The sequence below is a fragment of the Eucyclogobius newberryi genome, unplaced genomic scaffold, assembly GCF_026437365.1.
Source record: "Eucyclogobius newberryi isolate DKJ021-1_F unplaced genomic scaffold, fEucNew1.0.hap1 SCAF_16, whole genome shotgun sequence".
Classification (NCBI taxonomy): domain Eukaryota; kingdom Metazoa; phylum Chordata; class Actinopteri; order Gobiiformes; family Gobiidae; genus Eucyclogobius; species Eucyclogobius newberryi.
In genome coordinates, this window is record NW_027315790.1 from 855,001 (window position 1) to 869,831 (window position 14,831).

Sequence of the window (14,831 nt, forward strand, 5' to 3'; positions counted from 1 at the left end):
TGTGGGTGAGGAGGGTGTGGGTGAGGAGGCGGGTGTGGGTGAGGAGGCGGGTGTGGGTGAGGAGACGGGTGTGGGTGAGGAGGCGGGCAGCAGAGTTTTGGACCAGTTGGAGTCTATGGAGGGAATGGGAGGAGGTGCCAGTGAGGAGGGAGGTGCAGTAGTGGAGGTGGGAGGAGGTGAAGAGAGCGGGGAGGGTGAGGTCTTGACGATGTGGCTGACATGGGGAGTGAAGGAGAGGGCGGGGTCCATGATGACACCAAGATTGCGTACCTATTTTTAAATGATTTTCATGCAGGTAGCACAAGCATTTGATTCACTGTAGAAGAGGTCAGAGGTCAGTGGTCACTGTCCAGGGAACACATTGTATTCTAAGTCTAATGAGGAAGTGAATCTCGACGCAGTGAAACTCAAAGACACGTGGAGTGTGGACATGTGATATACGGCGGTCTGCAGTTTAGAACCTGCAGCATCAACATGTCTTGGCCAGACTGATGCTAATCAGATATTCATCAGTGATGAAGGAGCTGCATTAGCTAACTGTGAATAGCCCATGACAGGGATGTTGAGGTACAAAGAAGATTAGTTTCAGGTGTAACTGTGAACAGACAGGCTATAATCATGAGGTTAAATATCGGAGTTCTCAGACTAGATCCACAGATTGAGAATGACTCTTGGATGAGAGTCAAAAAGTCTTGTTTTTCTAGAAACAATGTCCAGATGATACAATCAAAGCTTTTTCTACTATTGTGAGAAGACATTTTCAGAAAACCTCACGTTTCACACATTAACACATAACACTGAACATAAAACAGTTTATGTATAAAATCCCCCTTTTGGTGATGTAATGAGGTGGAAGAATGAGGTGTAATCATCTGGGCCACTCACATGCCGTATATCTGAGGAGCGATCTCCAGCCTGTTCAGATTCATGTGCAGCTCCACATCGTGCTTTTTCACCAGCTGGTCCTGGATTCGGTTTACTTTGGTCACTATGGCAACAGAGGGTCCTGAGTCCTGTGGCCGAGCGAACGGGATGCTGGTCAACATCTCCTCTTTGCCCTGGAGAAGACGGAACACACGGACATTCAATTCAAGTTTAAGGAGCCATTAACCTATTTTTAAATGATTTTCCTTATGCCTACAGTTATTTTTCAGTCCTCAAAGCAGCAGCAGCATCATATCACAACAAGTTATATATCATAAATATATATATGACAGAGATGAAGTGCACTGTGAAGAGAGCTAAGAGGAGAGCGCACACCAGATGTGCAGCGAGGCTGTGAGCAGGTGCAGAGCACGAGGCAGGAGCACGAGGCAGGAGCACGAGGCAGGAGCACGAGGCAGGAGCACGAGGCAGGAGCACGAGCACTGGACACTAGTAGCTACTACAAGGCAAAATACAAGTGGCGAGACACTATATGCATTTACAACATCGTGTGGTACTACTTTTTATAGCATCAACCACCAGTGTTTCCCCCAGGGTTTCAGAAGGGCGTAGTGGGGTTTCAGAAGGGCGTTTCAGAAGGGCGTAGTGGGGTTTCAGAAGGGCGTTTCAGAAGGGCGTAGTGGGGTTTCAGAAGGGCGTAGTGGGGTTTCAGAAGGGCGTTTCAGAAGGGCGTAGTGGGGTTTCAGAAGGGCGTAGTGGGGTTTCAGAAGGGCGTTTCAGAAGGGCGTAGTGGGGTTTCAGAAGGGCGTAGTGGGGTTTCAGAAGGGCGTTTCAGAAGGGCGTAGTGGGGTTTCAGAAGGGCGTAGTGGGGTTTCAGAAGGGCGTTTCAGAAGGGCGTAGTGGGGTTTCAGAAGGGCGTAGTGGGGTTTCAGAAGGGCGTTTCAGAAGGGCGTAGTGGGGTTTCAGAAGGGCGTAGTGGGGTTTCAGAAGGGCGTTTCAGAAGGGCGTAGTGGGGTTTCAGAAGGGCGTAGTGGGGTTTCAGAAGGGCGTTTCAGAAGGGCGTAGTGGGGTTTCAGAAGGGCGTAGTGGGGTTTCAGAAGGGCGTAGTGGGGTTTCAGAAGGGCGTTTCAGAAGGGCGTAGTGGGGTTTCAGAAGGGCGTAGTGGGGTTTCAGAAGGGCGTAGTGGGGTTTCAGAAGGGCGTTTCAGAAGGGCGTAGTGGGGTTTCAGAAGGGCGTTTCAGAAGGGCGTAGTGGGGTTTCAGAAGGGCGTTTCAGAAGGGCGTAGTGGGGTTTCAGAAGGGCGTTTCAGAAGGGCGTAGTGGGGTTTCAGAAGGGCGTTTCAGAAGGGCGTAGTGGGGTTTCAGAAGGGCGTAGTGGGGTTTCAGAAGGGCGTTTCAGAAGGGCGTAGTGGGGTTTCAGAAGGGCGTTTCAGAAGGGCGTAGTGGGGTTTCAGAAGGGCGTTTCAGAAGGGCGTAGTGGGGTTTCAGAAGGGCGTTTCAGAAGGGCGTAGTGGGGTTTCAGAAGGGCGTTTCAGAAGGGCGTAGTGGGGTTTCAGAAGGGCGTTTCAGAAGGGCGTAGTGGGGTTTCAGAAGGGCGTTTCAGAAGGGCGTAGTGGGGTTTCAGAAGGGCGTTTCAGAAGAGCGTAGTGGGGTTTCAGAAGGGCGTTTCAGAAGGGCGTAGTGGGGTTTCAGAAGGGCGTTTCAGAAGGGCGTAGTGGGGTTTCAGAAGGGCGTTTCAGAAGGGCGTAGTGGGGTTTCAGAAGGGCGTAGTGGGGTTTCAGAAGGGCGTAGTGGGGTTTCAGAAGGGCGTTTCAGAAGGGCGTAGTGGGGTTTCAGAAGGGCGTTTCAGAAGGGCGTAGTGGGGTTTCAGAAGGGCGTTTCAGAAGGGCGTAGTGGGGTTTCAGAAGGGCGTTTCAGAAGGGCGTAGTGGGGTTTCAGAAGGGCGTTTCAGAAGGGCGTAGTGGGGTTTCAGAAGGGCGTTTCAGAAGGGCGTAGTGGGGTTTCAGAAGGGCGTTTCAGAAGGGCGTAGTGGGGTTTCAGAAGGGCGTAGTGGGGTTTCAGAAGGGCGTTTCAGAAGGGCGTAGTGGGGTTTCAGAAGGGCGTAGTGGGGTTTCAGAAGGGCGTTTCAGAAGGGCGTAGTGGGGTTTCAGAAGGGCGTAGTGGGGTTTCAGAAGGGCGTTTCAGAAGGGCGTAGTGGGGTTTCAGAAGGGCGTAGTGGGGTTTCAGAAGGGCGTTTCAGAAGGGCGTAGTGGGGTTTCAGAAGGGCGTAGTGGGGTTTCAGAAGGGCGTTTCAGAAGGGCGTAGTGGGGTTTCAGAAGGGCGTAGTGGGGTTTCAGAAGGGCGTTTCAGAAGGGCGTAGTGGGGTTTCAGAAGGGCGTAGTGGGGTTTCAGAAGGGCGTTTCAGAAGGGCGTAGTGGGGTTTCAGAAGGGCGTTTCAGAAGGGCGTAGTGGGGTTTCAGAAGGGCGTTTCAGAAGGGCGTAGTGGGGTTTCAGAAGGGCGTTTCAGAAGGGCGTAGTGGGGTTTCAGAAGGGCGTTTCAGAAGGGCGTAGTGGGGTTTCAGAAGGGCGTAGTGGGGTTTCAGAAGGGCGTAGTGGGGTTTCAGAAGGGCGTTTCAGAAGGGCGTAGTGGGGTTTCAGAAGGGCGTTTCAGAAGGGCGTAGTGGGGTTTCAGAAGGGCGTTTCAGAAGGGCGTAGTGGGGTTTCAGAAGGGCGTTTCAGAAGGGCGTAGTGGGGTTTCAGAAGGGCGTTTCAGAAGGGCGTAGTGGGGTTTCAGAAGGGCGTTTCAGAAGGGCGTAGTGGGGTTTCAGAAGGGCGTTTCAGAAGGGCGTAGTGGGGTTTCAGAAGGGCGTTTCAGAAGGGCGTAGTGGGGTTTCAGAAGGGCGTTTCAGAAGAGCGTAGTGGGGTTTCAGAAGGGCGTTTCAGAAGGGCGTAGTGGGGTTTCAGAAGGGCGTTTCAGAAGGGCGTAGTGGGGTTTCAGAAGGGCGTTTCAGAAGGGCGTAGTGGGGTTTCAGAAGGGCGTAGTGGGGTTTCAGAAGGGCGTAGTGGGGTTTCAGAAGGGCGTTTCAGAAGGGCGTAGTGGGGTTTCAGAAGGGCGTTTCAGAAGGGCGTAGTGGGGTTTCAGAAGGGCGTTTCAGAAGGGCGTAGTGGGGTTTCAGAAGGGCGTTTCAGAAGGGCGTAGTGGGGTTTCAGAAGGGCGTTTCAGAAGGGCGTAGTGGGGTTTCAGAAGGGCGTTTCAGAAGGGCGTAGTGGGGTTTCAGAAGGGCGTTTCAGAAGGGCGTAGTGGGGTTTCAGAAGGGCGTAGTGGGGTTTCAGAAGGGCGTTTCAGAAGGGCGTAGTGGGGTTTCAGAAGGGCGTAGTGGGGTTTCAGAAGGGCGTTTCAGAAGGGCGTAGTGGGGTTTCAGAAGGGCGTAGTGGGGTTTCAGAAGGGCGTTTCAGAAGGGCGTAGTGGGGTTTCAGAAGGGCGTAGTGGGGTTTCAGAAGGGCGTTTCAGAAGGGCGTAGTGGGGTTTCAGAAGGGCGTAGTGGGGTTTCAGAAGGGCGTTTCAGAAGGGCGTAGTGGGGTTTCAGAAGGGCGTTTCAGAAGGGCGTAGTGGGGTTTCAGAAGGGCGTTTCAGAAGGGCGTAGTGGGGTTTCAGAAGGGCGTTTCAGAAGGGCGTAGTGGGGTTTCAGAAGGGCGTTTCAGAAGGGCGTAGTGGGGTTTCAGAAGGGCGTAGTGGGGTTTCAGAAGGGCGTAGTGGGGTTTCAGAAGGGCGTTTCAGAAGGGCGTAGTGGGGTTTCAGAAGGGCGTTTCAGAAGGGCGTAGTGGGGTTTCAGAAGGGCGTTTCAGAAGGGCGTAGTGGGGTTTCAGAAGGGCGTTTCAGAAGGGCGTAGTGGGGTTTCAGAAGGGCGTTTCAGAAGGGCGTAGTGGGGTTTCAGAAGGGCGTTTCAGAAGGGCGTAGTGGGGTTTCAGAAGGGCGTTTCAGAAGGGCGTAGTGGGGTTTCAGAAGGGCGTTTCAGAAGAGCGTAGTGGGGTTTCAGAAGGGCGTTTCAGAAGGGCGTAGTGGGGTTTCAGAAGGGCGTTTCAGAAGGGCGTAGTGGGGTTTCAGAAGGGCGTTTCAGAAGGGCGTAGTGGGGTTTCAGAAGGGCGTAGTGGGGTTTCAGAAGGGCGTAGTGGGGTTTCAGAAGGGCGTTTCAGAAGGGCGTAGTGGGGTTTCAGAAGGGCGTTTCAGAAGGGCGTAGTGGGGTTTCAGAAGGGCGTTTCAGAAGGGCGTAGTGGGGTTTCAGAAGGGCGTTTCAGAAGGGCGTAGTGGGGTTTCAGAAGGGCGTTTCAGAAGGGCGTAGTGGGGTTTCAGAAGGGCGTTTCAGAAGGGCGTAGTGGGGTTTCAGAAGGGCGTTTCAGAAGGGCGTAGTGGGGTTTCAGAAGGGCGTTTCAGAAGGGCGTAGTGGGGTTTCAGAAGGGCGTTTCAGAAGGGCGTAGTGGGGTTTCAGAAGGGCGTAGTGGGGTTTCAGAAGGGCGTAGTGGGATTTCAGATATTGAATACAATAGTTACATCTAAACTAGTCCAACCACAGGAAAAGAGCCGCTCTGACGCATGCTCTGACGCCCGCTCTGACGCCCGCTCTGACGCCCGCTCTGACGCCCGCTCTGACGCCCGCTCTGACGCCCGCTCTGTATGTGTGGTTAATGTTCATGAAATCCCAACTGGACTTCATTTGTATTTGTTTTTAGGGAGTGTCTACAGAGCTACAGCACGCGGCCGAAACTGCTGGGTTAGGGTTAAGGTTAAGGTTAAGGTTAGGGTTAGGGTCAGGGTTAAGGTCAGGGTTAGGGTTAAGGTTATGGCCGTGCCGCGGCTCCTGAAACTGCTGGGTTATTTGACCCCGCCGCGGCTCTGCAGCCACGACCTTGTTTTTAATACGAAAAACTCAAACTGAATTGATTTGATGGTGATTGGTCTATGTCCATGTGCTGTGTGCGCTGACCTTCCGGACTTCTCTTTCAAAGCTGGAGAACCAGGGCTCTGCCGTCTCCATGAGCTGAGAGAACATGGCACTGTGGACACACAAAGACACATGAAGATACCACAGGGAAAAGATGGGAAAAGAAACGAAATATTCCTTATCAGACCAAACCTGGATCCTTGTCCAGTCCTGTCTGATGAAACACTGAATGCATTCTATATGCTATATGCTATATGCTATAACAAGACTGTAAAATAAGGGAAGACTGAAGATCTACTAATATACATTTAGTTTGATTCGATTTCATTTGTTTAATTATTTTTTCTAAAGTAGAAATACTTTGAAGCAAATGTACTAAGTCCAATAAACCAAAGTAAATAAACTGGAATTCACCGTCGACAAAATGATGATGTTTCTTCTCACAAAACCGTCATTTTACACTTTTATTACAATCTGACTCATCGCTCCGGAGCGCCCGCACGCTCACGCTCCGGAGCGCCCGCACGCTCACGCTCCGGAGCGCCCGCACGCTCACGCTCCGGAGCGCCCGCACGCTCACGCTCCGGAGCGCCCGCACGCTCACGCTCCGGAGCGCCCGCACGCTCACGCTCCGGAGCGCCCGCACGCTCACGCTCCGGAGCGCCCGCACGCTCACGCTCCGGAGCGCCCGCACGCTCACGCTCCGGAGCGCCCGCACGCTCACGCTCCGGAGCGCACACGCGCGCGCTCCGGGGCGCACACGCACACGCCCGCAACGCCCGCACACGCTCCGGAACGCCCGCACACGCTCCGGAGCGCACGCACGCTCACGCTCCGGAGCGCACACGCGCGCGCTCCGGGGCGCACACGCACACGCCCGCAACGCCCGCACACGCTCCGGAACGCCCGCACACGCTCCGGAGCGCACGCACGCTCACGCTCCGGAGCGCACACGCGCTCGCTCCGGGGCGCACATGCGCGCGCTCCGGGGCGCACACGCACACGCCCGCAACGCCCGCACACGCTCCGGAACGCCCGCACACGCTCCGGAACGCCCGCACATACTCAATACGGCGCTCAGTTTAGAATCTGACGCATTTAAATTAAACTTTACATTTGCTGCTATTGAACATACTTTAGAGTGAGTCACTTACTAAGCGTCATGTTCCAGGAAGTCTGGATTCAACAAGCACTTCATCTCCTCACTGCAGACAAGAAGGAGAGGAGTGAGGGGGTCACAGGAGTGAGGGGGTCACAGGGGTGAGGGGGTCACAGGGGTGAGGGGGTCACAGGAGTGAGGGGGTCACAGGGGTGAGGGGGTCACAGGGGTGAGGGGGTCACAGGGGTGAGGGGGTCACAGGGGTGAGGGGTCACAGGGGTGAGGGGTCACAGGGGTGAGGGGGTCACAGGGGTGAGGGGGTCACAGGGGTGAGGGGGTCACAGGGGTGAGGGGTCACAGGGGTGAGGGGTCACAGGGGTGAGGGGTTCACAGGGGTGAGGGGTTCACAGGGGTGAGGGGGTCACAGGGGTGAGGGGGTCACAGGGGTCAGGGTCACAGGAGTGAGGGGGTCACAGGGGTGAGGGGTCACAGGGGTGAGGGGGTCACAGGGGTGAGGGGGTCACGCTCACCTGGGGGCGGTGCTTTCACTGGCGTGCTGGAAAGCCTGATGGTCACAGTGCAGGACGAAGACTATGGGGGCCAGCAACTCATGCATGCCCTGAACAAGAGGGCAGAGGTCAGTGTGTGAGTGTGAGTGTGAGTGTGAGTGTGAGTGTGAGTGTGAGTGTGAGTGTGAGTGTGAGTGTGAGTGTTAGGGTGAGTGTGTGTGTGTGTGTGTGTGTGTGTGTGTGTGTGTGTGTGTGTGTGTGTGTGTGTGTGTGTGTGTGTGTGTGAGTGTGTGTGTGTGTGTGTGTGAGTGTGTGTGTGTGAGTGTGAGTGTGAGTGTGAGTGTGAGTGTGAGTGTGTGTGTGTGTGAGTGTGAGTGTGAGTGTGAGAAGAGAGAACGAGAGAGAGAGGCGTGTACCTGTTTGTAAAGCAGTTGTTCATTCTCTCTGGCGTAACAGAACAGGATGTCTGTCAGTTTGGTCCTCACATCCTCGTCCTGGAAGTATCGAATCTCTGGGAACCTGCACATCACAAGCCTCATTATATTTAGTCCTGACTCTGGCACCAGCAGGAGGCCGGTCCATGTTTAGTCCTGACTCTGGCACCAGCAGGAGGCCGGTCCCTGTTTAGTCCTGACTCTGGCACCAGCAGGAGGCCGGTCCATATTTAGTCCTGACTCTGGCACCAGCAGGAGGCCGGTCCATATTTAGTCCTGACTCTGGCACCAGCAGGAGGCCGGTCCATATTTAGTCCTGCCTCTGGCACCAGCAGGAGGCCGGTCCATATTTAGTCCTGACTCTGGCACCAGCAGGAGGCCGGTCCATGTTTAGTCCTGACTCTGGCACCAGCAGGAGGCCGGTCCATGTTTAGTCCTGACTCTGGCACCAGCAGGAGGCCGGTCCATGTTTAGTCCTGACTCTGGCACTAGCAGGAGGCCGGTCCATGTTTAGTCCTGACTCTGGCACCAGCAGGAGGCCGGTCCATGTTTAGTCCTGACTCTGGCACCAGCAGGAGGCCGGTCCATGTTTAGTCCTGACTCTGGCACTAGCAGGAGGCCGGTCCATGTTTAGTCCTGACTCTGGCACTAGCAGGAGGCCGTTGCAGTCTAATCTACTGGAGACAAACACATACATCTCTCCAAATCTGGTTTAGACACTATATTTTTGATTTTGGCTGATGTTATTGATTTGATGTGTTAAAGTTCAAGTCTGAGTCCATTATTATCCCCAGATTTATAACTTGGTTTGTAGGTTTTAGAGCGAGACTCTGGAGGTGACGCTGACACTTTCTCTTTGTTTCTGTGACAAAGACGATGATTTCAGTCTTGTCTGAGTTCAACTGGAGAAAGTTGTTTTGCCTCCACACACTGACTCTGGCACCAGCAGGAGGCCCTCTGGCACCAGCAGGAGGCCGGTCCACACACTGATCTGTTGGATGCAGTGACAGAGTGAATCCACTGGTCCATATTCACCTGCGACAGTGAAACATAGATCTGACTCGTCTGCATCATTGTGATAGGACACATTGGCAGCATGTAGAGGTGGAACAGAAGGGGTCCCAGGATAGACCCTTGGGGCACCCCACAGGGGACCGGAAAGGTAGGGGGGTAGGAGGGTTGAAACTCCTGTGTGGAACAGGATTTCATCGTCCTCAGAGGCAACTGCTGTTGTGATTTTGGCGCGTTAGAAAAATAAATTGAATTGAACAGATTTGTACGGCGAAAAGTGCATCAGTGTCAACACAACTCACATCTCAAATACAGCATCTAAAGCAGCAACGGGGAGCGCCGCCGTGACCAGCGCGGGGAGCGGGGCGGGCGCGGGGAGCGGGGCGGGCACGGGGAGTTGGCCTCCTCTATGTAAAGCATCTTTGCGCATCCTGAACCCTGCTATATAAGTCTTATGTATTATTAGTATTAGTATCTACTCACGTTCTGAGCACATCTTGTTTAATCATGGCCTTCAGCTCTTTGTCCTGGAAGAACTTGTTCCATAAGCTCTGGACACACAAGCAGTCAAAGAACATCAGAAGGGGAGAAATGGAATAAGGCTGTGATGTTAAGATGAGGCGATGATTTCTCTAAAAGCTGCTCTTGGAGAATTACAAATGGAGTAGAAACATTCAGTCAGTGACAGTCCTGTTGATGATGTTTTGCACACTGACCCCTTCGTCTTGGGACAGAGGGTTGTTGACCACTAGGTCCTGCTGGCCCGCAGCTTTACGAGGGTTAGTGATGTGCTGAGGACAACAAAAGACAAAGCAACATCAATAAAAGTATGCGCCAAAGCTTGAAGTCTTTTTTTAATCTTTTTCACAAACAGTTCAGAATAAGCGGTATCGCATCTGAAAATGCGACGCAATTTCTGACAAATGCTTGTTGTATCACAGCTTGTGATACAACAAGCAACAAGAAACAACATGAAAAATGTGTGTTCAACTGTATCACCAAAGCGCCTAAAAGCACTGATCACTCGTCAATCCATCGTCAACAACGGCATGACACAATGTAGGAGGAGCCACCGGGAGAGCGGGAGGAGCCACCGGGAGAGCGGGAGGAGCCACCGGGAGAGCGGGAGGAGCCACCGGGAGGAGCCACCGGGAGAGCGGGAGGAGCCACCGGGAGAGCGGGAGGAGCCACCGGGAGAGCGGGAGGAGCCACCGGGAGAGCGGGAGGAGCCACCGGGAGAGCGGGAGGAGCCACCGGGAGAGCGGGAGGAGCCACCGGGAGAGCGGGAGGAGCCACCGGGAGAGCAGAGGCGACAAGGGGCTGGCTCCTCCCGCTGGCTCCTCCCGCTGGCTCCTCCCGCTGGCTCCTCCCGCTGGCAATTGAAATAAATAATCTTGTTACATCAATGGAAAATATTGATTGTTAGTCATTTTCGTGTTTTGCTGTGTACTTATCAAATTGCTGTACAAATTTGAAAAAAATCCCGGATTGTTTAGCAGCTGCTGCTGTACAAGAGACGATCCTTCTGAGCCCTGACATAGTTAAAGCAGAACTAAGTCACTTTGGTGTTACTCTGTCGCTTTCTTGTGAAAATACATTGTATTTTGTTTTTTCCTTCATTCATTCATTTTCTCCCGCTTGTTCCCGTTCAGGGTCGCGGTGACTGGAGCCTATCGCAGTGACTTTGGGCCTTAGGCGAGGTACACAGGGGCCAGCTCATCGCAGGGTTTACACGGGAAGAACATGCAGACTCCAGCCAGAAAAACTTATGTGATCTGGCTGGGGAACTGAAGCAATTATCTCCTTATTGGGAGGTGAGAAGTCCAACCACTGTGCCACCATGCACCTCATATCAAAATAAGACGGAACAATCAAACACGTTCAACATTGACAAATACAAAAAAGAGCAAGAGTTCAATGTACCGTGTCTTTGATCTTCTCATAGTCGGCCCGGAGCTGCTGCGATCTGTGGATCCACTGACTTTTGTCTTCTGGAAGAGCCTCCAGATACAGCTGCAGGAGGAGGAGGAGAGAGCTGAAGGAGGAGGAGGAGGAGGAGGAGGAGGAGAGAGCTGAAGGAGGAGGAGGAGGAGGAGGAGGAGGAGGAGAGAGCTGAAGGAGGAGGAGGAGGAGGAGGAGAGAGCTGAAGGAGGAGGAGGAGGAGGAGGAGGAGAGAGCTGAAGGAGGAGGAGGAGGAGGAGGAGGAGGAGGAGGAGAGAGCTGAAGGAGGAGGAGGAGGAGGAGGAGGAGGAGGAGGAGGAGGAGGAGGAGGAGGAGGAGGAGGAGAGAGCTGAAGGAGGAGGAGGAGGAGAGAGCTGAAGAGGGAGGAGGAGGAGGAGGAGGAGGAGAGAGCTGAAGGAGGAGGAGGAGGAGAGAGCTGAAGGAGGAGGAGGAGGAGAGAGCTGGAGGAGGAGGAGGAGGAGGAGGAGAGAGCTGGAGGAGGAGGAGGAGGAGGAGAGAGCTGGAGGAGGAGGAGGAGGAGGAGGAGGAGGAGGAGGAGGAGGAGGAGGAGGAGGAGGAGGAGGAGGAGGAGGAGAGAGCTGGAGGAGGAGGAGGAGGAGGGAGCTGAAGGAGGAGGAGGAGGAGGGAGCTGGAGGAGGAGGAGGAGGAGAGAGCTGAAGGAGGAGGAGGAGGAGGAGAGAGCTGAAGGAGGAGGAGGAGGAGGAGGAGGAGGAGGAGGAGGAGGAGGAGGAGGAGGAGGAGGAGGAGGAGGAGGAGGAGGAGAGAGCTGAAGGAGGAGGAGGAGGAGGAGGAGGAGGAGGAGGAGGAGGAGGAGGAGGAGAGAGCTGAAGGAGGAGGAGGAGGAGGAGGAGGAGGAGGAGAGAGCTGAAGGAGGAGGAGGAGGAGGAGGAGGAGGAGAGAGCTGAAGGAGGAGGAGGAGGAGGAGGAGGAGAGAGCTGAAGGAGGAGGAGGAGGAGGAGGAGAGAGCTGAAGGAGGAGGAGGAGGAGGAGGAGGAGAGAGCTGAAGGAGGAGGAGGAGGAGGAGGAGAGAGCTGAAGGAGGAGGAGGAGGAGGAGGAGAGAGCTGAAGGAGGAGGAGGAGGAGGAGGAGGAGGAGGAGGAGGAGGAGGAGGAGGAGGAGAGAGCTGAAGGAGGAGGAGGAGGAGAGAGCTGAAGGAGGAGGAGGAGGAGGAGGAGGAGAGAGCTGAAGGAGGAGGAGGAGGAGAGAGCTGGAGAGAGCTGAAGGAGGAGGAGGAGGAGAGAGCTGAAGGAGGAGGAGAGAGCTGAAGGAGGAGGAGGAGGAGGGAGCTGAAGGAGGAAGAGGAGGAGGAGGAGAGAGCTGAAGGAGGAAGAGGAGGAGGAGAGAGCTGAAGGAGGAGAAGGAGAGATGAAGAGAGATGAAGGAGGAGAGATGAAGGAGGAGAGATGAAGAGGAGGAGAGATGAAGAGGTGGAGAGATGAAGAGGAGGAGAGATGAAGAGGAGGAGAGATGAAGAGGTGGAGAGATGAAGAGGAGGAGCAGTGAAGAGGAGGAGCGGTGAAGAGGAGAGATGAAGAGGAGGAGAGATGAAGAAGAGGAAGAGATGAAGAGGAGGAGAGAGCTGGAGGAGGAGGAGGAGGAGGAGGAGGAGGAGGAGGAGGAGGAGGAGGAGGAGGAGGAGGAGGAGATGAGCTGGAGAGAGCTGAAGGAGGAGGAGGAGAGAGCTGGAGGAGGAGGAGGAGGAGGAGGAGGAGGAGGAGGAGGAGGAGGAGGAGGAGAGAGCTGAAGGAGGAGGAGAGAGCTGGAGGAGGAGGAGAGATGAGCTGGAGAGAGCTGAAGGAGCAGAGATGGAGAGGAGATGAAGGGGAGGAGAGAAGAAGAGGAGGAGAGAAGAAGAGAGATGAAGAGGAGGAGAGAGCTGACGGAGGAGGAGGAGAGAGCTGAAGGAGGAGGAGGAGGAGAGAGCTGAAGGAGGAGGAGGAGGAGGAGGAGGAGGAGGAGGAGGAGGAGGAGGAGGAGGAGGAGGAGGAGGAGGAGAGAGCTGAAGGAGGAGGAAGAGGAGGAGGAGAGAGCAGAAGGAGGAGGAGGAGGAGAGAGCTGAAGGAGGAGGAAGAGGAGGAGGAGAGAGCAGAAGGAGGAGGAGGAGGAGAGAGCTGCAGGAGGAGGAGGAGAGAGCTGAAGGAGGAAGAGGAGGAGGAGGAGAGCTGAAGGAGGAGGAGGAGAGATGAAGGAGGAGAGATGAAGAGGAGATGAAGGGGAGGAGGAGAGATGAAGGAGGAGATGAAGGGGAGGAGGAGAGATGAAGGAGGAGAGATGAAGAGAGATGAAGGAGGAGAGATGAAGAGGAGGAGAGATGAAGAGGAGAGATGAAGAGGAGGAGAGATGAAGAGGAGCGGTGAAGAGGAGGAGCGGTGAAGGAGGAGGAGGAGAGAGCTGGAGAGAGCTGAAGGAGGAGGAGGAGAGAGCTGAAGGAGGAGGAGAGAGCTGAAGGAGGAGGAGAGAGCTGAAGGAGGAGGAGGAGGAGAGAGCTGAAGGAGGAAGAGGAGGAGGAGAGATGGAGATGAAGAGAGATGAAGGAGGGGAGATGAAGAGGAGGAAGAGATGAAGAGGAGGAGGAGAGAGCTGAAGGAGGAGGAAGAGGAGGAGGAGAGAGCTGGAGGAGGAGGAAGAGGAGGAGGAGAGAGCTGGAGGAGGAGGAGGAGGAGAGAGCTGGAGGAGGAGGAGAGAGCTGGAGGAGGAGGAGGAGGAGGAGGAGGAGGAGGAGGAGGAGGAGGAGGGATGAGCTGGAGAGAGCTGAAGGAGGAAGAGGAGGAGGAGGAGGAGGAGGGATGAGCTGGAGAGAGCTGAAGGAGGAAGAGGAGGAGGAGAGAGCTGGAGGAGGAGGAGGAGAGAGCTGGAGGAGGAGGAGGAGGAGGAGGAGGAGGAGGAGGAGGGAGCTGAAGGAGGAGGAGAGAGCTGGAGGAGGAGGAGGAGAGATGAGCTGGAGAGAGCTGAAGGAGCAGAGATGGAGAGGAGATGAAGGGGAGGAGAGATGAAGAGGAGGAGAGAAGAAGAGGAGAGATGAAGAGGAGGAGAGATGAAGAGGAGGAGAGATGAAGATGAGGAGAGATGAAGAGAAGGAGAGAGCTGGAGGAGGAGAGAGCTGGAGGAGGAGGAGGAGAGAGCTGGAGGAGGAGGAGGAGGAGAGAACTGAAGGAGGAGGAGGAGGAGGAGGAGGAGGAGGAGGAGGAGGAGGAGGAGGAGGAGGAGAGAGCTGGAGGAGGAGGAGAGATGAGCTGGAGAGAGCAGAGATGGAGAGGAGATGAAGGGGAGGAGAGATGAAGAGGAGGAGAGAAGAAGAAGAGAGATGAAGAAGAGAGATGAAGAGGAGGAGAGATGAAGAGGAGGAGAGATAGCTGACGGAGGAGGAGGAGAGAGCTGAAGGAGGAGGAGGAGAGAGCTGAAGGAGGAGGAGGAGGAGGGAGCTGAAGGAGGAGGAGGAGGAGGAGGAGGAGGAGGAGGAGGAGGAGGAGGAGGAGGAGGAGGAGGAGGAGGAGGAGGAGGAGGAGAGAGCTGAAGGAGGAGGAAGAGGAGGAGGAGAGAGCAGAAGGAGGAGGAGGAGGAGAGAGCTGCAGGAGGAGGAGGAGAGAGCTGAAGGAGGAAGAGGAGGAGGAGAGCTGAAGGAGGAGGAGGAGAGATGGAGGAGAGATGAAGAGGAGATGAAGGGGAGGAGGAGAGATGAAGGAGGAGATGAAGGGGAGGAGGAGAGATGAAGGAGGAGAGATGAAGAGAGATGAAGGAGGAGAGATGAAGAGGAGGAGAGATGAAGAGGAGAGATGAAGAGGAGGAGAGATGAAGAGGAGCGGTGAAGAGGAGGAGCGGTGAAGAGGAGGAGCGGTGAAGAGGAGGAGCGGTGAAATGGAGAGATGAAGAGGAGGAGAGATGAAGAAGAGGAAGAGATGAAGAGGAGGAAGAGATGAAGAGGAGGAAGAGATGAAGACGAGGAAGAGATGAAGACGAGGAAGAGATGAAGACGAGGAGAGATGAGGAGGAGAGATGAAGAGGAGAGATGAAGA

At 55.0% G+C, this 14,831-nt stretch overlaps 1 protein-coding gene across 1 annotated transcript in view; it reads right to left on the reverse strand.

The window, feature by feature from the left end:
* Positions 1–14,831, reverse strand: part of tbc1d5 (TBC1 domain family, member 5) — an 85,177-nt gene that overhangs the window by 52,547 nt on the left and 17,799 nt on the right. The window contains exons 5-12 of the mRNA XM_072447277.1: positions 10,780–10,869; positions 9,573–9,647; positions 9,340–9,407; positions 7,828–7,930; positions 7,433–7,521; positions 6,958–7,008; positions 5,846–5,915; positions 886–1,058 (exon numbers count right to left, since the gene is read on the reverse strand). Of these exons, the coding sequence (XP_072303378.1) occupies positions 886–1,058; positions 5,846–5,915; positions 6,958–7,008; positions 7,433–7,521; positions 7,828–7,930; positions 9,340–9,407; positions 9,573–9,647; positions 10,780–10,869 (719 nt within the window). The remainder of the gene's footprint in view (positions 1–885; positions 1,059–5,845; positions 5,916–6,957; positions 7,009–7,432; positions 7,522–7,827; positions 7,931–9,339; positions 9,408–9,572; positions 9,648–10,779; positions 10,870–14,831) is intronic.